Raw genomic sequence first — 23,548 nt, 5'->3', positions numbered from 1 at the left:
TCTGTGCATGCCAAAACTTGTTTGAAAAGGAGGATAGCGGCGTCTGTGAGGAGCGCAAATGACGCTCCAGCTTGAGGATAGGGTGGCTTGCGTGATGTCGTCTTTTGCCTTGTGAAAAGCCACTTCAGCTTCAGCGAAGTTTAGCATTCCCTTTGATATTGCCAGAGAGAAGGCCGCTCAGTGATACTTGTATTTCATCTCAGTCCGACATGCAGCTCCTGTAAATGTTGATGATACGTAGAAATTTACGTAACTTCTTGGCGATGTTCAGCTTTGGGTAGCTGCGGACAGCTTCAACCTTCTAAGTTGGTAGGCGAATACCCTCAGCGTTAATCAGATCACGAAAGATTCGTCTTTCAAATACGCCGAAAACATATTTTGCCATATTGTTGACAATCTTGTAGTGGTTGAAACGTTGAAACGGGATAGGCTGGTGTCAAGGATGTCTTCTGTCTGCCAAAGGACATGAGAGAAAACCAACACAGCACAGCATTATTGCCAACAGAAGGAATAACCGAATATGAGAGAGACAAGTTGGTCTATCGCAAAGTGAATTGGGATTGGTGGCCGAATTGCCCTACAAAACTTTAACAAATATTGAAACGAATTAAATCCCAAAAAACTGGGTGATGCAACTCATAACTAGCTTTATGAATGCTAGGACTTAACAGATGTTGGAATCCTTTAGATTCTATATTTTTGCTCTAATTCTGAACTGCTCCTATTCGATAGGTAAAGTACACTTAGAAGCCGTCCAATAAGATGTCACTAGGTCATTGCAGTATTCCAGGGTCCTAGTACCTAATATCAACCGAAATCGAAAGCAAATCTCCCCATTCTAGTTCTCTAATTTGATTTAGACCATCTACAAATATTTAAATTTTATCCAATCCTTTTTCAAACTTTGATTTTCCTTTCATTTCAGACAATTGTGGCGTAACATGTTTTCACGGATGCCGAGTCCGTCTGAATCGGATTCTTTCGGCACCACTACTGACCAAACCGATAGATTAGGTGTATCTGCTGGATCAGATTCCATCTCAACAGATAGTAGTGTTAAGGATTATGTGACAACCGATGATTGGTGGTCAAATGCAATTGAAGAGGATACATTCGATTCACCATTAGCATTTGATGCTAGTGAAAATGGGCTGTGGAATGGACGTTTTGTACCGCCACCACCACGACCTCCATTCCTTGATGAATCGGTGGCATCGGATGGCCTTACAACATGTGATTTATGTACATGGGCATGGCAACGTAATGCCTACTCGTTGGATGGTTCTATAGGTAAGTTATGACCTTTTTTAATTTCACATTTTCCATAAAAAATGAGTAACAATGTTGATTTAAGTAGGAAGAAAATTGATATAGATTATTAACATAAATTTGGTATCTTCTTCAAGGGCTCCAAAAAATAATCGTTAAATAAAATTTCGCACAGAAAGGTTTTTAATCTAGAATTGCTCTACGGCTGCAAACATTAACTCGCGGTCCAACCCCAGACCGCAAATCTCGATATGCCTTACAATCCATCAAAACCTCCTAAGATCAGGTTTTGACCCCTGGAAAAGTGGTGCTTACTTTTTTATCCTGGTTCACATATACTGAACATCAACTTCGACAGCGATTCGTTTCCAGTTTACCTTACCATAAGCATACAGTAGGTGTAACATGAAGTCCGGTTGATCCTGTTTTTCTTCCTTTGTTAAATGATCAAGGTCTTCTCTTTTGCCCACTTCTTTCAACCAAATCATTTTCAAGGTTTTTTGCTGCTACCATCCACCGGGACAGTTAGGACAAGTATATCTTTATAGATGTAAGAAAGGGCCCAGCAAAGAGCCCTATGGTACGCGCCCCGTTCATACGCACTATTGTAATCTATTATCTGTGTCATATTATAGGATCTTATCAACGTTACGAAGTTCGTCAAATAGATCGATATCCTAATCATAACCAGGGAAGTCTTAGTGCGAATTGAAGGCATTCTTAATGTCCGACGTCAGCATCACGCAGGCCTGCCTTCCGAAAAAGCTAGCATTTTCCTGCTCCTCATGCCTCCGTACTCTCACTTTATTTTACTATCCCAGCAATTTATCCAGCAGAAGCCGAATGCTGTTTTATCTGTGGGTCTTCTTTCTAAATCTATTGAATATGACTCACGTTCTTTGCTAGTTCATTCGACTTCGAGCCGGTTTTAAGCTTCCGGCTATTCAGATTGTCTTCCTCTCCCTCCTTTTTTCACTTTGGCCAAGATTCACATTCTTGGAATCAAACTTGTTCACCAAGTCAAAGGATATTTGACCGAGGACTCCTTTATACTGATTTTTTTTTCACGAATGGTCTTTTCTCTGTTTCGGAATTAATTAAGATCGCTATACATCATTCAGAGTTCATCTACCCAGAGCAGCTGCGTTAGCCTCTTTTTCCATATTCCCAACAGGTTTCTCCCATGCTCTACCGCATGCCAGGCTGCGTGTTTTGAGGAACATTTTCTTGGAAAGGCTCGCAGAATTTTGACACCTTGTTTTCTAGCCCACTGAGCCCGTTGTCACTTGATCAGCTTGCTTTGCGCTGATTACCCCTCCTTCAAAGCTAAAATGCTGGCCTCTGTGCTTATTTTTCAAGTAAAAAGACAACTTCAGCCTCCTTAGCTGAGTTCCTAGTTACGGTTAATGATCATGTGGCTATATGATTGCTACTTTAAAAAGTGCCAAGTACAAATGTTTGTTTGGTTTTCTCCTCTTGTATCATTGCATACCGCAGTAGCCAAACCTTTCCTTATTAAAGCACTGCGGTTACTGGCTGCTGAGCGTACTGATGGCATAATGTTTGTATTACGGACTACAGGCGAAGCAATCGTCCTGTTCCCAGTCATCCATAGTTCTTGTTGAACCTACCATTAGCAGGTAGTCACTGAAAGTTCCGTAAACCTCGTCCTTAAGCTACTTATCCGCCTATACGCTCTTTTGCTTTTGCTATGTATACTGGGTAACTTTCGTATTTGCTCAAGAATTGCATGTTGTTTCCGAGCAAATAATACTGAATTCTCGATCTTTGCTCACCGCTCTACTATGCGCGCTCTACATGTCGTCCTTTGCCTTTGTTTTCGGCGCTTTAGTCGCGGCTCCACTGTGCATTCAGCCTTAAATGGTACGCTACTTCGCCCTTCTCTTCTGCCATTCACAGGTAGCTTCATTTCTTGTGAACTGCCGCCGCTGGTAGAAGATTCTCCGATGGTATTTACTTACTCCTCTATCCTGTGATAAGTAGAATCTCCTTCTTATATTTTGCGAACGATAGACCAGCTCTCCTCAACCAGGACTTAATGTCATTTATTACTTCGTGGAGGCAAATCTCGATTTATCCATGTTGCTCCTCATTTGGTCCGCTCCAACATCATGTAGATGTGGACTTAGGAGCCCCCATATCCTAAACAATTCATCCAAGGGATTGTTCCATTCAGAAATGACAGAAATGACATTCTGGACCGCTCTATTTCCAAAGCATTTGCGTTCAAATCCTGGGATATTATTCTAGAAATATCATCTCGGAGTTCTGAGTCCTTTGACAACGGACAGGACCAATTGGAGCGGCACTTCTCCTATTTGGCCAATCCACGGGCCCCTATTTTTGTGCTAAGCGCCCACCTGTTCAGGAAAGATGATTAACTGTTTTGCCCATCTATGACGGAGTGATCAATACCTGTAGCCACTTTCTATCACACGCTCCTAGGGCACAGGGTTGACAGCATCTTGCCTTGAGCAAACGAACGAATCTGTTGGTAGTCCTTTTGCAAAAACTTAAGTGCTCAACCCAAACAGAAAGATCCGTGGATGAAAAAAAAATATAAAAACGTTCCTCTTTAATTGGCCCTGTCCATTGTCGAATGAATACGGTCTTGGGACTCCCTGAATCCTCAAAAATAAAAAAAGAAAATGCAAGGACTTCTTCAGATTTAGTAATATTTGCAATGACTACGCCAGTTGACTTTTGTCAGTCCACACTGTTCAAGTATCATCGTTTATTACAAATGGCGCCCAACGTGGGGTTTTAAATTCGTTAGGATTATATCTGTCTATAGAAGATATCCAGCTCCGGCTCCAAATTTGGACTTTAGTTTGTGGGATAGGAATGAGATTAAGGAGTCCGTCAACTGCATTATCGAATTAGCTGCACGTGTAGTGGATTTCACCTTATAGTTTTGGCTGCTGGCATTTTTCCGAAGAAGCAGGTGTTCCTTTACTTCATTTTTATCCCACTTTATAGAGTAGAGTTTTCTGTTCCAACCTAACATATGACCAAAATTTGGCAGGCTCCTCTTCGTCTTAGAGCTTAAGTTCTGCAAGTGAGGTATGAGCTTCTGAGATGTGCTCTTCTTACCAGGAAGTCCTTTGTCCTCCTGAGCTCATCCCCAGCTTTTTTCCGATATCAAACAAGGAAAGTTGAATTCTAGTGATTTTCTGAACGGTGATCTATACATGGAGGGTCTCCATACATGCAAAAGAGGGATGTAAATTTTTGCTCACCAAATATAGTCATGTGGGATATGAAATGAATGATCTCGGTTAATACTTTCCGAAGATTCTGAAGCACTCTTAGTTTCAACATTTGGCGAAAAGATGGGGAGTGCGGGTGCCGAAAGTGATCACTTCTTTAACGGACCAATTCTCAGAAACTACCCAACCGAAAAACCGCCACCACAATCATTCTTCGCGTGAAAAATGTCACCTCCTTCAGTTTCCCGCCACCCTAATCAATTTCTGCTTAGTTTGACTCCTCGGCGAACTGCGCTGTATTACGCTGGCACGAAACTGGGGGTTTTCCCACGGATATGGTTCTTCGCACCCATGACGTCTTTGCGAATCGATACAAAGGAGCGTCACACTGCTGCCAGGGCAGGGGCAGCTTCTGATGAGTTGCATCTACCCTTGACGTGACGACATGACGTAAAATATGACCCCAACAGCTATCACAAACATGAAAACATGGACGAGCTGGACTATCGCGGCAAATGAAAGGTGAAGCATACAAGTTTAATCTGAACGGATCGGAGGGGAGGACTTCCGCTTAAATGTGGTTTTTCCAACTTTCTTTCGAAATTACTGGAACATGAAGATGAGTTGTCAGAAATTCAGTGAAAAGCGACTGGAGTGGCTTCTTGGGCTCATCATTACATATGAAGACATGGTTGGTTTTCGCCATATCCTCGAGTATGAAAACTTTTTTGGTATCCTGGCGACTAGGTTGTGAATAGATGAATTCACCTGCAAGACGTAATGACTGACCATACACCAACTTTGTACCGGTTACGCGGAAGTCTTAAGTATTTCTTGTTAGTGAATTTATTTATACTTGAGTTTTGAAATTCAATATATTTAACTTCCAAGGATGAGTATTAAGTATTTATTTATTTTGAATTTAAGTCACGAGCGAGCCGAAGTGTATAGCGCCGCGGTTGGATACAGAAGAGACCGACTTATTTCCATGCGATCCTTACTGTCCCAACCAACGGCATTTTTTTACCGCTGGTTCTCCACTCCCCTGGTGCGTTCTGAAAACGAGTGAGTGGAGAGTTTCTGAGTTCAGCGCCATCTACGCGTCCGCCTCCGCAACATCCGAAATAAATTTCGAATGCTGCAGATCCTGCCGCGCCACATCACTCCGCCCCCAGACGAAACCTAGGGGGTTTCGGCGACGGATCCCCGAACTTCGTTCGCCGTTAATCCACAAAGCGGACACGACGTTGCTTCGGGGCGCACACGGGTTTCAGCCTGGACAAAGAGACCGCCTTTTTGTGACCACCGATCTCGAGCTGGAAGAAATGTTCTCCCCTCTCGAGAACGCGGTACGGGCCCTCATATGGAGGCTGCAGCGGCTTCCGGACGGCATCCGTCCTGATCAGCACGTGCGTGCACGTGTCCAATTCCTTGGGCGAACAAGCAGGTATGGACGAGTGTCGAGTGGATGGTGGCGCTTTGATGCGTCGGAGATTGTCCCTCAGCAGACGCACCAACCCCGACTCCGTGAGACCCGATCTCTTGTCGAAGACCGGATCGCTTGGGAGTCTTGGGTTCTCCCCGTAAACCAGCTCCGCGGGGCTGGCAGCAAATTCCTCTCGGCGGGTTGTACGAAGGCCGAGTAGGACGAGAGGCAAGACTTGAGTCCAGGACGGGTCGTCGCGTGCCATAATGGCGACTTTCAGCGTCCGGTGCCAACGTTCTAGCATCCCATTGGACTGCGGGTGGTATGCAGTAGTCCGCTGGCGTTTAAAACCCAGGAGTTTGCCTAACTCGGAGAAAAGGGTGGACTCAAATTGCATTCCCTGGTCAGTGATGATCACTGCAGGGACGCCAAAGCGAGGTATCCACTCTCGGCAGAGGGCTTCGGCACAAGATTGCGCCGTAATGTCCTTCAGAGGTATTGCCTCAGGCCACCGCGTGAACCTGTCGATGATTGTGAGGCAATACTTGTAACCGTGCGAGTCTCGCAAAGGCCCTATTATGTCGAGGTGTATGGTGTGGAAACGCTTGGTAGTGCGGGGGAATGAGCCCACTTCTTTCCTTACATGCCTGGAGACTTTACACTTCTGGCATGCGATGCACTCTCTGGCCCAGGAATTGATATCCTTGTTCATGGAGGGCCAGAAGTATTTTCCGGTGACTAACCGGTTTGTTGTCCTGATGCCGGGGTGCGCCAAGTCGTGAACTGCGTGGAACACTTCCTTGCGAAATGTGGCCGGAATGTATGGCCGAGGTCCCTTCTCCGAGTCTTCGCAGCAGAGCGAGAGGTTTGAGCCGAAGATGGGCAACTCCCGAAATTTGTATTTGGGGTTGGACTTGAGGCTCTGAAGTGCTGCGTCATCCTCCTGCGCCTTGGCAATAGCCGAGAAATCGAGTGAGGCGGGGATGTTAACTTCGGAGACACGAGACAAAGCGTCAGCAACAATGTTGTCCTTCCCGGACACGTGCTGGATGTCTGACGTGAACTGGCTTATGAAGCTCAGGTGTCGAAGCTGACGAGGGGACGCTTTGTCGGGCTTCTGTTTCAAAGCGAACGTGAGAGGCTTATGGTCCGTGAACACTGTGACCGGCCTGCCTTCTAGGGAGAAACGGAAGTATTTGATGGACAGGTATGCGGCGAGCAGTTCGCGATCGTAGGTGCTGTAGTTCCGTTGAGCGGGATTCAACTGCTTCGAGAAGAAGCTCAACGGCTGCCAAACTTGGTCCACCTTTTGGTGAAGGGCAGGACCTACTGCGATGTCAGAGGCATCAACAAAAACGGCTAGGGGTGCATCTTGATGAGGAAATGCCAAAAGTGTAGCCTCTTCAGACCACACAATCTCTCGTGTGTCTTTTGTTTTGGGGCCAGACAAGTACGCGTTCAAAACGGACTGGTGATGGGCGGCCTTGGGCAGGAAACGACGGTAAAAGTTTAGCATGCCCAAGAACCTCCTCAACTCCCTCACTGCTTTTGGACGCGGGAAGCTTGTGATTGCTTGCACCTTGTCTGGGTCGGGCTGTATTCCTTCAGAGAAAATGGAGTGGCCGAGGAATCTCACCTGTTTTTGAAGGAATTTGCACTTCTCAACGTTTAAGACTAAACCGGCCTCAAGGAGACGTTGAAAAATGCACTCGAGATGGGCTAAGTGCTCAGACTCAGTAGAAGAAGCGACCAAAACATCATCCAAATAGACGAAACAGAAATCAAGGTTTCGCAGGACTGAGTGAATGAACCTTTGAAAGATTTGCGCCGCATTGCACAATCCGAAAGTCATTCGGGTGAACTCGAAGAGTCCAAAGGGTGTGCATATTGCCGTCTTTGGAATGTCTTCAGGAGCTACTGGGATTTGGTGGTATGCCTTGGCTAAGTCCACGGTCGAAAAGATGCGGCAATTCGCGAGGTGATGCGCAAAGTCGTGGATGAGTGGAATCGGATATCGGTCAGGAACAGTCTGTGCGTTTAGCCTTCTGTAATCCCCACAGGGACGCCATTCGCCATTTGGCTTAGGGACCATATGTAAAGGGGAAGACCAACAGCTGTTTGAGGGCCTGCAGATACCCTGTTGAACAAGTTGTTCAAATTCTTTCCGCGCGATAGCCAGTTTCTGGGGTGGTAGAGGACGCACCTTTGAGAAAATCGGGGAACCAGTAGTATTTATGTGGTGCTGCACATTGTGTTTTACTGGTTTCGAGAGACTACACTCGGTAGTTATCTGGCTGAACTTTTGGAGGAGTGTCCGAACACGAGAGTCGGAGATGTCTTCCAAAAGAACGGAAAGGTTATTGTCAGCGTGAGATACCATTTGGCCCGACGAATTTAGTTTGGTAGTGACACAAGAAGTCTGCGCCTAATATGGGGAAGCTGACATCCGCCAGAATGAAACGCCACGGAAACGTCCTACGCAAGCCAAGACTCACGTCCACTTGCCTGTACCCGTATGTATTGATGCGGGAGGAATTTGCTGCCGCCAGTTTGAGGGGTTGTGGGTATAGTCGATGATGCTGGAGTACGGGAAGAACCGAAACCTCCGCACCCGTGTCGACGAGGTAGTTGCGCCTGCTGAGGGGGTCGAAAATAGTTAGGCGACGTGGCGCTGCGCTCTGGGTGGCCGTCGCCAAGACCCCCCGCGGACCTAGTTTTTTGTGGTAGGCGCGAATTTGCAAGGTAGCGTACATCTTGTCGCTTTATCTCCGAAGTTACGATGATACCAGCAAATACCTTGGTCCGCAGGCTGTCTTGACGACCTGCTACCCGAACGCCCTTTTCGTGTGGCAGACCGTGAGCGAGCTCGCGACCTGGCACTCGAACGCTGAGCGTCCAACGTCGCCCGCATCTCGGCCACGCTGGCAGTTAAGGCCGCGATCTCGCGCCGTAAGTCGCTGACCTCATCCAACGGTGGTTGAACGGCCGCTATGGTTGGGCGAACGTACACCTCCTGTACCTGATCGGCCGTTGCTGCTAGTTCCTCCAAGGAACCGGAGACGCAGGCTAGGATCGCCTGGGTGCCCTCCGGGAGCCGACGCAGCCAGAGCGACTTGATCAGGTCGTCGCCGATCTTGCTCCCACCCAATTGCCTCATTTCACGAAGCAATTGGCTGGGAGTTCGATCACCCAACGTTAAACCCGCCAGCAAGTGGTCTAATTTTGCCGACTCGCTTGCCGACAGGCGCCTGATCAACTCGCTCTTGATCTGAGCGTACGATGCCGACTTCACTACGTCGGACACCAGAAGTATGGACTCTTCGTCCAGGCCGACCACCGCGTAGTTGAAACGGGTCGCGTCCGATGTGATGCCGGACATTTGGAACTGTGCTTCCAAATGCACGAACCACAGCTCGGGGTTCCGCCGCCAAAACGGAGGAACGCGTACGGCGAGGGCGGTCACTTGTGGGTCCGATGGGCCTGCCGCGTCTTTATTGTCAAACGACATTTTTCTTACCGAAAAGTACGAGTTTGTGATGCAGACGCGGTGAGTTTATACTGAAACGCGGTGAAATTTACACCGACACGGCAGGCCGTACCCACAAATGCACGCACGAACCGAGAAAAACGACGACCGAAGCGGACGCTCTTCAGCGCAGACCAAAAAAAAAAAAAAAACACCAAGAAAACGGAGAACTCGCGATGCTAAACACCTCAACGCCGTCTCTTGCAGCGGCTTTAATTTTATTATCACTTTTTACTTTTAATATAATTAACAATTAGTGCGAATAGTGCACAACTAATGCTAACAATTGTATTTGATTCGGATTTAAAATGATTACAGAGATGAGATAATATGAGATAATGAGATAATAATATATATAATAATTTCAAGCCGAGCTGGGGTCCTCCTCGACGGCGGCGCTGGTTTGAATTCGTCGGGCTGTAGCTGCGGCGTTGGCGGTGCTGGGGACGTCCGTTTGCTGTTGTTGTTGATCGTTATCGTGACAAACTACACCAAACCACTATCGACTCGTCGCCAAATTCTTTTTCCACCTAATTCACACTTGGTCTGCATTCAATTCCATCATTTGTGGTTCGTTTATCTCAAGTTTTAATGCTTCTCAAAACGCGGAGCAACGAATTTTGATTGGATTGGGCGCGGCGCGTTCTTTTCTATCTACTTCTTCTTGCGATGTCCACTGCGTTCGCTTTTTTTCGCCTGTTTGAGATCGAGTAGGGAAAACTCTGCCGTTCGTGCTCACGGTTGCTCGATGTACTACTCCTAAATTCTCAAGGAAAATGTGCTCACCAAAATGACGACGGCAATGACGCGGCCACTGACTGCGAGGAGACCGGGCGGTTGTTCAACTTATCCTTTCCGAACGCTGCAGCGCCAAATTGCTCTGAACCTGCTCGCGGGCTGGACTCTGCCCAATTCTGATTTTCCGGATTTATTATTTTTACGTCATTAATCCGCCCACACACATTGGGAACACTTTTGAAGCGCGGATAGTATTTCCTGCAAAGATTGTCGGAAGGTCGTGGCAATGATGGCTGGACCGGTGCGTGAAAGGTTGTGCAGGAGGGCGCGCGTACGGGAAGTCGCGTGAAAATCTACTTCTGGTGAGGGTCCGTCGTGGGTCGCGCAGTACACTGTGTAGAGAAAGTTTTCTCGCTTTTTTTTGTTGCCTCTGCTCCGACTCGGGATGTGGAGATGCGACACGTTTTCGCGATGTTTACAACGGCACTCGACACTCAACTGTAGATGCGAACGTGTGAAAATCGCTTGCCGTACGGTCTACTGATACTTTTGATGGATTTCTCAGTGTTAGGAAGTTCTATTTCTGCCGTGTTGCTCGGACGAATTTTGTCGTTAATAGAACTTCACCAATGGCGGCGATGGCGGACAATTTGTCACTTTTCTTTTTTATCGGGGTCACCACTTAAGTATTTCTTTTTAGTAAATTTATTTATACTTGAGTTTTGAAATTCAATATATTTAACTTCCAAGGATGAGTATTAAGTATTTATTTATTTTGAATTTAAGTCACGAGCGAGCCGAAGTGTACAGCGCCGCGGTTGGATACAGAAGAGACCGACTTATTTCCATGCAGTCCTTACTGTCCCAACCAACGGCATTTTTTTACCGCTGGTTCTCCACTCCCCTGGTGCGTTCTGAAAACGAGTGAGTGGAGAGTTTCTGAGTTCAGCGCCATCTACCCGTCCGCATCCGCAACATCCGAAATAAATTTCGAATGCTGCAGATCCTGCCGCGCCACAAGTCTTCCTTCCAAGCTGTGTGAAGCGCGCTATTGTGACAGCATATGAATTGACGACGAAAACGATCGACCATGCTATTGGCTGTAGAATATATAATCCTGATATGGAGTGCACCGGTTATGTTCGGAGGTGATTAACTGGCATATATGTTATAGCAACTGAGATGGCAGTTCGACCAGGGAGTTATGCTACCTTCGGCCAGCGTAAGAAATGGTCTACCATGGTCAACTATTAGCGTTGCCTCTCGTAATAAACCATGGCGATAAGATCTACAATTCAAAGGAGTGATTTCTTTTCCGCATAAGATATGAAAGGAAATATCTCTATCGAAGTTTCCGAAGCAGTTGTCAGTTTAAAAGCTGGTTCTATTTGAGAAAGAACACTCGTAGCGAGGGCGATTTGTGGCTCCTACCCGACTAAAAAGCTGAACAAAAGCTCAATATTGCCCCTGAAAACTTCAAAGTTCTCTTCACTTAATATCACCGGAAGTTCACCACTAGATATTGAAAATTCCCTACAAGTCTCCTTAAAGTTCAAAACTTTACAGTATAAGTCAACAAATTCTATTATTGCTACCAAAGTCACATAATTTACCTCCCCCTAAGATATCATAGAATGTCCACATGTGTCACATTAAAATGAACAATTCATCACCATCATCAACCTGCCTTAATAAGGAACTCAAAAACATCCCGGTTTTGCGCCGAGGTCCACCAATTCGATATCGCAAAAAGCTGTCTGGCGTCCTGACCTACGCCATCGCTCCATCTTAAGCAGGGTCTGCCTCGACTTCTTTTTCTACCATAGATATTGCCCTTATAGACTTTCCGGGTGGAATCATCCTCATCCATACGGATTAAGTGACCCGCCCACCGTAGCCTATTGATTTTATCCACAACCGGACGGTCATGGTATCGCTCATAGATTTCGTCATTGTGTAGGCTACGGAATCGTCCATTCTCATGTAGGGGGCAAAAAATTCTTCGGAGGATTCTTCTCTCGAACGCGGCCAAGAGTTCGCAATTTTTCTTGCTAAGAACTCAAGTTTCCGAGGAATACATGAGGACTGGCAAGATCATAGTCTTGTACAGTAAGAGCTTTGACCCTATGGTGAGACGTTTCGAGTGGAGTTTTTGTAAACTGAAATAGGTTCTGTTGGCTGACAACAACCGTGCGCGGATTTTCTCATCGTAGCTGTTATCGGTTGTGATTTTCGACCCTTGATTAGAGAAATTGTCAACGGTCTCATAATTGTATTCTCCTATCCTTATTCTTCCTGTTTGACCAGTGCGATTTGATGTTGTTAGCTGGTTGGTTTTCGGTGCTGACGTTGCCACCATATATTTTGTCTTGCCTTCATTGATGTGCAGCCCAAGATCTCGCGCCAATCAGCGCCTGCTCGATCTGGATGAAGGCAGTTTGTACGTCTCGGGTGTCATGATGTCGATATCGTCAGCATAGGTCAGTAGTTGGGTGGACTTAAAGAGGATCGTACCTCTTGCATTTACCTCAGCATCACGGATTACCTTCTCGAGGGCTAGGTTAAAGAGGACGCATAATAGGGCATCCCCTTGTCGTAGACCGTTGTTGATGTCAAATGGTCTTAAGAGTGATCCTGCTGCTTCTATCTGACCTCGCACATTGTTCAGGGTGAGCCTAGTCAGTCTTAATAATTTCGTCGGGATAACGAAATCTCTCATGGCTGTGTACAGTTTTACCCTGGCTATGCTATCATAGGCGACGTTAAAGTCGATGAATAGATGGTGCAACTGTTGTCCATATTCCAACCGTTTTTCCATCGCTTGCCGCAGAGAGAAAATCTGATCTGTTGCTGATTTGCTTGGAGTGAAGCCTCTTTGCTATGGCCCAATTATGTTCTTCGCGTATGGGACTATCTGGCCTAGCAAGACAGCGGAGAATATCTTATAAATGGTACTCAGCAACGTGATACCTCTATAATTGCTGCACTGTGTGAAATCTTGCTTTTATGTATGAAACAGATAATGCCTCTTTGCCAATCATCAGGCATAGATTCGCTGTCCCATACCTTGAGCACAAATTGATGAACCACTTGGTGTAACTGGTCGCCTCCATATTTAACCAATTCGTCTGTAATTCCATCGGCTCCTGGCGACTTATGAGTTTTTAGCCGATGAATTGCACGGACTGTTTCTCCTAAACTTGGTGGTGGCAGTATTTGTCCGTCGTCTTCAGTTGGCGGGACCTCCAACTCGCCGATGTTCTGGTTGTTCAGTAGCCCATCAAAGTACTCAACCCATCGCTCCAATATGCCCATTCTGTCGGAAATCATATTTCCCTCTTTATTCCGGCAGGATGAGCATCGAGGTGTATAAGGCTTCATCCTGCTGACTTGTTGGTAAAACTTGCGCGCCTGGTGCGGTTGCTCCCTATACACAGACTTGTGAATGACCACATACGCCACATTAAAATGAGCGATCTGACGACATACTAAATTGCACTACAATTTGTGTCGACGTTCGCCATACATATTACAGATCAGTATAATGATCAATTTTGATTACCAATCATCAGAGCTGGATAGAAGAAAAATCGGACCGAGAGAAGGGATTATGCCAGCCACCCACCGCCACACTAGCAATCTTCTCCTTTTTTCAGCCTTTGTCTTCTTCACAAGTAGGGTCGGCTCGTCGTGACCAGTTTCGCTATCAAAAGCCTTATCTAGATGCAATCGCGAGGCTTTTATATCCCCATCCAGGGTAGCAAGCCACCGTTGTTTCTGCCGGCCTTTTGGTCGCTTACCATGTGAATTCTCGTTAGCCCGAATTACGCTACCATGCCATCGAAGACGCCTCTCTCGCAATTTTTCTACGATCGATGCAACTCCATTTCGAGGATATCCTCATTTCAGAAGTGATCAAAACGTGTCACCCCGCTAGTCCAACGCAGCATCTTCGTCTCCATCACCGCAAGACGTCGTTCATTGTCTTTAGTCGGCCAACACTTAGAACCATAGAGGGCGACAAAACGGACGACATTGCGATGGACCTTCAAATTGTTCATTACTTGCAAATAAGGGTGCTAACTTGTGAGTAAGGTCACTTATCGTTGAATTTATTCTCTCCTGACACATGGTATCTATTTTTAGATTTCTTGTCTTGTCTTCCAACTGAAGAGTACTGGAACTTAAATCCAATTTTTAAAACAAATATATCGTCTCAAGGTTCCATTCGAACGACCACTACCATGCAGGAAAAGGGTTGTAAATGGCCCGTATGCCGTGGGCCTTAGTGAAACACCAGCTGTGGAGTTTATGTTTCTGTCGATACATAGTCTTACCTCATTTCAAAGAATGCAATCATTAGCGGAAAAGTAAAAGGACTCCTTCCGTCATCGAAAACCATGTCATCCCCTTAAATATCCCAAAAGTAGAAATACTTCCCATAATGAAACGCCTGTATATCTTGTAAATTACACCTGAAATAGAAGGAATGCTAGAAACAACACAATTTAGATAGTCATCTGTGATAAACTTTAATTAATACCCGCGTTCGTGACTCAAAACAGTCACACATGTATGTCTTCCTCACCCAGCGAGCACACCTAGGGAAGCCAATATAACATATCGCCTGTGTCATTTTCTTTCGACGAAAACAACTTAATTTGATGCGACATCAGCCGAAAAGAATAAAAAACAAAACTACAAAAATTAGACACCACACCAGGTCACGTCATAAACACCTTCTGCTATTTAATGGACACATCATATCTATCTAAATTTTCACCGGATCAGAGTGAGCACCACATGCCCTTATGTAATGCTTAACCCATGGTCGTTGTCTTTACAGGTCGGCCAGCATATGCAGCCCAGTCACCACCGACCATTCTGTGATAAATTGGCTTGCACTAATTACATTCAGATTAAAAGTCAGCCCAAACTTGAACAGAAAACGAGAACATGTTTTGAAAAAATACATAGTGGACAAAAAACACAACCAGGAACGCAACACGTCACTGACACTGACAAAATAAAGACATTAGAGTTTCCTCGTTCCGAGCGCCGGTCGCAGCTGAAAAACCTGGATCCAGGCGAAATTGCCTTAAAATGCCCATCAAATAAATTTCAAAGTGGTTTTTTGCCGATTTGAACGCCGCGCACTAAAGTGAATACTACAGAGCCTTAATTTATACCCGCACTCTGTGTTTATGGAGCCTCGCTGCCGCAAGAACAATGACAACATACAATACACAATCACATAATAATCACCTGCCAGGTTTAAATTGATATGCTCAGCTTAACTGGGAGAACAACGGGGTTAATGTTGCCCCTTAATGGTTGATGTATGCAACATTGTTCTTTGGCCAGGCACCGATATACATACCTTGGCCAAAAATTATTTCAATTGGGGAAGTTTTTGTTTTTTGAGAATGCGCGAATACAAGGGCCTTCAGGATATTGTACCCTTCTATCTTAGACGTCATCACTATAATACTTAAGCATTAGATCTGCATCAGAAAGTCTGCACATCCTCTTAAAGTTGAGGCAGCGAAAAGTTATCTTATGATAACAGACAACCCCTATTTAGACCTTTGCATTTTTTATGTTTAACGATAGTGGACCTCCTTTGATAAAAAGTCGCATGATCCCTATCTGAAATAAGGAAAAAACGCACCTTTCCTTACACTTGCATAGAACCACGCTGAACCCCAAACCAAAAAATCTGAATTAGATAGATAACGTATCCGATGCAGTCAGTTCCTTCACTTTAACTAGTTTTTCAGCACAGATTATATCCAGGACGAATCACCGACGGGGTGTCCCTAGAAAGGATGTTTTGAGGTCACCATGCTCAAACTCCCACAACATGGACTGGTTCATGTTACCCGCACAATCTGCGACTTCGTGTCCATGTATGTACACATAATAGTTCCTGTTGGTCACATAAGATACATTGAGTGGAGAGTGTTCGGTTGAAGCAACCAAGCGGGATATGTTTAAATGTCCATTAGAGCTGGGTACATAGGACTAAATCTACGACGGAAGTCATGCGTTGCAAAACATTCCAGCATGCTCACAAAGGGGACAAATGGGGTAGTCCCCAGGCAATCTCATGTAGGTGAAAAGTTGATTTAAAATAGGGAACTTTGTTTGCGTTTCAATAAAGCTGGCAGGATCGATTGATTAGCTGAATTTCTACTTAATTGAACTTTTTTTATCTTTGCTTCTCGGAAGGAAGTTCCTCATCACCAGCCAATGATTTTTAAGGTTTTGTTTGCAAAACGAAACCTTATTAAAATCGGTTCAATGTCGGTCTGTCTGTCTGTCTTTTTTTTTTTTATACGTTGGAAGGTGGAAAGGTTCAAAACCTACCGCTGGCTCCTGTCATACGGTTATGTGAGACTTTTACTCACTAAAACCACCTCCTTTTCCTTCGCTTACCCCGCGGGACTGCTATTTCGGCATTACATTGCGGGGCAGGATCAGTTATGAACTGCGGCTTCTGTTGTTATTTGTCACTTTCCTCCGAAGCTCCTCCCTCCTCAGCGGATTGTGGATCGCCTTCATTGCTTTTTCCACCGCCCTCCATGATGTTTCAGAGGCTAGCATGTGGTCCAAGATATTCTCGGGTGTTAATTTCCGCCTCCGCTCTGTATGCAGCGAACCGCGGGCAGTTAAAAATAGCATGCTCCGCATCTTCCGGAATCATCACGCATGTTGGGCAATACGGGGAGTCGTCACGCCCGAAGCGATAAAGGTATGCACGGTACCCTCCGTGTCCGCTTAGGAATAGAGTTAGGTGGTAACTAACCTCACCGTGCCTTCGCTTCATCCATTTAGAGACATCTGGAATAATCCTGTGTGTCCAGCGTCCTTTAGGTGAATCATCTCACCTTTTCTGCCATTCCAAAATAGAATCACTTCGTGCCAATTGCCGACGATTGGTATAAGACTCACCGATTGTATATGATGGGTCATACAGGCGTCGACCCTCATTCGCCAAGATGTCGATGGGGATCATGCCGGCTATCACACAAGCTGCTTCATCTGAAGTTGTACGGTAAGCGCATGACGTACGTAATGCGCTCAATCGGTATGGGGCTGCGATTTTTCTTCTGTTTGCTTCCACCTTCAAAGACGATGCCCAGATTAATAATAATCGTTGGCGCAACAATCCATATTGGATCAGGGCCTTGAAGTGTGTTAGAGCACTTCATTCAAGACCGTAACGGTACACTAGGAGGCAATGTGGTCAGCATTGCGCTCGCCCGAGATTATTACCCTGATTTGACTCAGGTACTCATTCACAGCTGAGTCGACTGGTATCCGACGTCAAATCACGATACGAATTCCACTGCCACCAGTGAGATTTGAACCGCGACCTTCCGTACGACAGCCTTGCGCTTTAACCACTCAGCTATCCGGCCCAGATTGGAGCTGCATAAAACAAGATGGAGCTAACAACTCTCGAGATCAGGAGCCGACGGCTTTGCCTAGGACCACCTATATTTGGCAACATTCTTGCCAACAATGTAGCCACTCCGGAAGCCTTGGTTGCTAAATTTTCAAGATGAGACTTGAATTTCAGTCTTTGGTCAACCATAACTCCTAGGTATTTAAGCGTTGGCTGCGACTGTATTATGTGTTCTCCAATCCTGATCTTTATCGACGTCTGCTTCCTTCGCTTTGTAATCAAAACTACCTCGGTTTTATGCTCCGCGTGTGTCAGACCAGCTTCCTCTAGCCAAGACCTGATTTCAAAAATTGCCTCGTTTGTGAGTACCTCGATCTCATCAATGTCTTGTGCGACGATAGTTACTCCGATATCGTCAATCCTTTGGGTAATTGCAACTTTAAAATTCCGTCATACATTATTATCCACAGGTGAGGACCGAGGACTGATCCTTGTGGAACCCCACAGGTTGTTGTATACGTCTTAGGTCCATCGTCCGAATCGTAACACAATATCCTGTCCCAGAGAAATTCCATGACTATGTACACCAGATATTTAGTAGCGCCCAATTTGGTTAAAGCCGCAATTATTTCGTTCCATTTTGCCGTATTAAAGGCATTCTTCACATCGAGAGTAACTACCGCGCAAGATTTATTGACCTCCATTGCTTTTTCCGCAATTTTCGTCACCGTGCTGATGGCATTGACAGTAGATCTTGCCTTTCGGAATCCGAACTGCCTGTCTGAGAGACCACCCTCCCTTTCTGTGATTGGTACAAGTCTATTGAAGATGACCCGTTCGAAAAGTTTGCCGATGCCGTTTAGCAGGCATATAGGTCTATAAGACGAAGATCACCCAAAGGTTTATTTGGCTTCGGGATTAGCACAAGCTTCTGTTTCCACCACTCTTCCGGGAAAATCCCATCTATGAGGCACGTGGTAAATGTTTCAGAGATCCACCTTGGAACTGTCTTGACGGCCACTGTCAGTGCTTTATTCGGAATGCCGCCTAAACCTGGGGCTTTATTTTCGGCAATCTTCTTAGCGGCTTCCAGGACTTCTTTCATGGTTACCTCGGGAATTTCACCGGGATCTACCTGGACAGTAGTTAGGTTTGACTCACTTGAAACGTATGGGAAGAGAGTGGTAATGATTTCCCGCAGCAAATCAGAGTTGGTGATCGGGGTCGAGCGCTTTCCCTTGATTGTTGCCATAACTGCCTTGTATGCCTCCCCATGGGTCGAAGTCCGCTTCCTTGCATAATCTCTTGAAGTGTTCAGTTTTACTTCTAGAGATGGCTGCTTGTAATTCTTTCCTCGCCTTCTTATATTGGTTGTGCAACTCTTCAGACTCAGACCGGTTTCTGCTAAGTTGGCTGTGTCTTCTGGCTTTAAGGCAAACTTTACGAAGTTCTTCGATTTCGGCATTCCACCAGAAGTTGGGCATTCGTTTTTTCAGTGCCGTGCGGCGAGGCATGGAAGCGTCACAAGCTTTTTGTAACTTTTCAAGGACCTGCCCCACCTTTTCTCGTGCATTTCCCACCGGCATCGCTCCTACAGAAGTATTTCCTCGAACATTTCCTCATCAAGTTTTTTGGATGTCCAACCCGATATTGCAGTGTTCTTGATTCGTTTTGCCCCTGTCGTACGCTCCATCTGGACGATGATAGCCTGATGGTCACTGTGCGTATATTCCTCGCACACATGCCATTGGAGATCCTTAGATAATGAATCGCTAACAAAAGTGAGGTCTATTACCGATCCCATATCCCGTCTCCGAAAAGTATTGACGCCACCAGTATTTGCCAGAACAACGTTCAAACGTGAAAATACTTCGAGTAATATGCGGCCTTTAGCATTTGTTTCGCGACTTCCCCAATCTTCGGCCCAAGCGTTAAAATCGCCAGTTATTATTATTGGGTTGTGGCAGCTTGCTTCGGAACCTAATTTTTCCAACATCAATGCGAAATCATCTAGCGTGAGGCTCGGCGCAGCATAGCAGCTGAATACGTGAATGCCGCCTACCTTAGCTCGTGTGAATCCGTCTTCTATCCGTCTTCTATCTATCGTATTTTCGATCGCTCGGTTTCCGCAAGTCCAGATTGCCGCTTTGGCGCTTCTGTGTCTGTCTGTCCATCTATCTGTCTGTCTGTCTTTTTTTTCGGCGTTGGAAGGTGGAAAGGTTCAAAACCTACCGCCTCCTTCTCATTCCACTCTCCCCACGGAACTCCTATAAAATATTGCATCGCGGGGCTGTATCAGCTTTTAACTGCGGCTCATTATGGTTCTCTCCCTTCCTTGTTTTCGTCGTAATTCCTCCCGCCTAAGCTGTTGGTGAATAGCTTGCAGTTCCCTTACAAGCTGGTTCCAGGCATCCATTGGCTCCAGTATGAACTCCACAATGTTTTCGGGTGTTAAACGCCTCTCTGCGACCGCTTCCATTCTTGTTCGGTGCGCGGTGAACCTGGGGCAATCAAATACGACATGCTCCGCATTCTCAGCCACGTTACAACATCTTGGGCAGCGTGGTGATTCGTCGTGGCCAAATCGATGTAAATAAGCACAATAACCTCCATGTCCACTTAAAAATTGTGTTAACTCGTAGCTTAACCCCATGGTTTCGTTCAAATCATCTCCGAATATCCGAAATGATGCGGTATGTCCGACGGCCAGTTTGTGACTCGTCTCATCGCTTTTGCCACCCTTCGATAGATTCCCACCGTGCCAGCTGCCGTCGAAATGCGCTAGACTGTCCAGCTGCATACGTTTTGTCGTAGAGTCGTCGGCCTTCATTCACCAAGATGTCTATGGGGAGCATCCCTGCTAGTACATATGCTGCGTCTCCTGATGTTGTCCATTACGCACCGCATACCCGGCTCACTTTGTTATTCAGAACAGTTGCCCAAACTGGAGCTGCGTAGAGTAGCACGGAGCTGACTACCCTCTAGGGATGCCGTTGGGCATGTCCTCATTGCCCCACTGATACGCATGCAAGGCAGTCTTTGGAGTTTGCATAATTCCCTGCTTGTGTGCTGAGTTCGGTCCTTTCTGCCCAGATTATCGCTCCATAGGTAATCATTGGCCTTACTATTCCAAAGTAGTATGTTCGGGCTGTAACCCCATTTTTTCCTGCTATGAACCTACAAGTCATCAGAGCCCTCGTGGTTTTCCGACAAGTGGATCCGCGGTCTCACCTTCCTGCACCAAGCACTAGTAACCCTTAGCCCAGTTTGGATTCTATCCCATAGGGTATCTCCATATTTGCCCCTACAGATTAAAACAATGTAATCCGCGTAACCCTGGACTTGTATTCCAGTATTTGTTAGCACGTCCAGGAGTTCATCCACTACCATACTCCACATAAGCGACGATAGTACCTGGAGTCGTGTCCATGACAATAGAATTTGTACCTATCGGTACTTCCATTTGTTTACTCTCTAGCATTTTGCCCATTCAGAAACCCAGGGGGTTTCCCACTCCCTTGCGGAATTGGGCATCTTATAGCTCTGTGTGCGATATGTCGTCGAATGCTCCTTCGATATCTAAAAACGCACACAGTGCTATTTCTTTTGTTTCTATGGCGTCCCGTTGTACATCCGTCAGCTGATATAGAGCAGTTCCAATTAATCGTCCTGCCCGGTAAGCGTGTTAACAGTGATGTAGGGAATTACGCTTTAGAACGTTAATTCTAGTATAGTTGTTGAAAGATTAAGGGTGAAAAGGATCCTTTTTACCCGCTTTCGGAATAAAGACCACTTTTATCCGTCTTCATGCGCTTGGCATATATTCCAGTGCTATGTTCCCCTTTACCACCCTCGGAAAAGACTCTAAGATAATTCCTAGGCCGCTCTGGATTAGTACTAGGAAAATTCCATCTACTCCGGTTGATCTCAGTGGTTTACAAGTTCTCACTGCCCACCTTAGTCTAGCTTCTGAACATACCTCTTTAGCTAGTTTCCAGTTCGTCTTTCTTCCCCTTTTATTCATTGTTGGAGTGTCAGGCAAAATGTTGTCGCCTGCTGCCGTGGGGTAGGACCCCGGGAAATGAGTTCTGAGAAGCAGGTGTACCCTCGCCTTGTAAAGCCTGGTTGCTTCTGTGGTCTGTTCGGTCCCTTCACAGAATTCCCTGAATCTGTTCCGTTTTGCTTCCCTGGTCGCGTTGCTATACGCAGTGAGTGCATTTTTGTACGTCTACCAGTCCCCGGTTTGTTTTGCGCGGTTGAAGAGTTTTCGTGCCTCTGTTCTCATTCTGACCTTGTTCCTGTTCCACGATGGTACATTCCCCGACGACTTAACTGTCGTAGCCGGACAGCTGACCTCATAAGCGTCAATGAGGACGGTGTTGAGGTTTTCCACCACCGTTTTTAGTTCCAGTTGGTCCCTGATGTCACCGCCTCCTTGAAGGTGGGCCATGTTGCTGCTCAAGTGCATTGCATAGGATTCCCAATTCGTTCTCCTGTGATTCCTTATTATTCTTTTTATTTCGGAGTTCCCTTCAATGTCGAATTTGATTATTCTGTGATCAGACATAGTGATCTCATCCGAGACCCTCCAATTCCCGACCATCCCTTTCATAAGAGTATTTCCTAGAGTTATGTCTAGTACCTCCTGTCTAGTGCTGAACACAAATGTTGGAGTATTCCCGAAGTTATAGATTTCTAACTTATTCCTAAGAATAAATTCAAGAAGGTACTCACCTCTTCGATTGGTGTCGCTGCTTCCTTCATGATAGGCGTTGGCATTGTAGCCGAGGAGAAGTGGTAGCGCCCTCTTCTCACAGCACATCACCAGCTTAGCAGCTTGTTCCGATGGAGCCCGGATTCCTCTCCTGGGAGACATCGCGATGCCACGACTGCCCCTCGAGTGCTCCTCCCGGCTTATAATGAGACTTGGATAGCCACAAGGTCCCCGGTCAGGAACTCTGAAAGACATACACATTTTAAATTACGTTTAAAAATTATACAAGCTCTTGGCTTTTCACAAAAGGAGTCCCAAATTACCTGCATGCTTCCCGCCTGCAGATCGCGAGTCTGCGCCCGGTATAACCAGGTCTCCTAAGCCAGCACTATTCCAATGTCCTCCTTGGAACTTGCCCTTGTAATTACCGCAGATGCAGCTTTCGCATGGTCGAAATTTATCTAGGCTATCTTAGTGCTGGCCATTGGCTCCGTAATTGTTTGGAGCTCTTCTCCACTGTCGGAGTATCGCCCTCCTCCGACATGACGCTTTCCTACGCGACCCTAGGAGTCCTATGTCTAAGCCCTCCAGCGTCTGCTTTTCACTGGGCAGCAGGTCTACTTCCCTGGTTGATGCAGTCCTTTCCGCCTCTATGGCTTTCGAGACTTCTTCGGAGACCTCGGTATGCTTTTCACCTGGTTTCTCCTCCGAGGTGTCTTTCTTCGGCTTTTTCCTGCATACATGCACGGATATGTCGCCAAATCGATGATTGATATGGCAACTCCGACGTTTGGTTGCCTCAAGGGATCGGTCATCTACTCTGATTGTGAGGATGTTACCCTTTCCCTCCACCTTTAGTTAGCCCATGAATTCTTCCGTCTTCTATTATCGCGGCATTTGGGAGAAAAACTGACACCACGTGTGCTCCTGGCATATCATTCCCAGTACATGTTGGCAATTCTGCCCCTTCCCAGCCTGACAATTTAGGAGCTATGGTCTTAATCCACTCTGCAGCGTCTTTTGTCGCGCAGTCCATCAGTATAAGACCTGGTCGAAAGCGTGTCCCGGTGAACACAAGTTTCGAAGTCCATGCCTTGCACATCTGGCAGACGACAAGGTCTTCGATGGTTTCCTGCTCCGGCAAGTGAGTATTTGCTCGGGAAACATTTTTGGCCGCACTAGCATCGCGAATGGCGGCCTTCCTGAATCCTGCCTCCACCCCTAACCTTAGGTT

General features: G+C 46.2%; 1 protein-coding gene across 3 annotated transcripts in view; it reads left to right on the top strand.

Moving 5' to 3' along the window:
* LOC119649847 overlaps nt 1-23,548 on the top strand; it is a 467,192-nt gene that overhangs the window by 268,158 nt on the left and 175,486 nt on the right. For all 3 annotated transcript variants that reach the window (XM_038052203.1, XM_038052201.1, XM_038052204.1), the window contains one exon: nt 926-1,290. In XM_038052203.1, the coding sequence (XP_037908131.1) occupies nt 942-1,290 (349 nt within the window). In that variant the 5' untranslated portion in view covers nt 926-941. The remainder of the gene's footprint in view (nt 1-925; nt 1,291-23,548) is intronic.

The sequence above is a fragment of the Hermetia illucens genome, chromosome 2 (genome assembly GCF_905115235.1).
Source record: "Hermetia illucens chromosome 2, iHerIll2.2.curated.20191125, whole genome shotgun sequence".
Lineage (NCBI taxonomy): Eukaryota > Metazoa > Arthropoda > Insecta > Diptera > Stratiomyidae > Hermetia > Hermetia illucens.
This window is presented reverse-complemented; position numbering and strand designations above follow the sequence as displayed.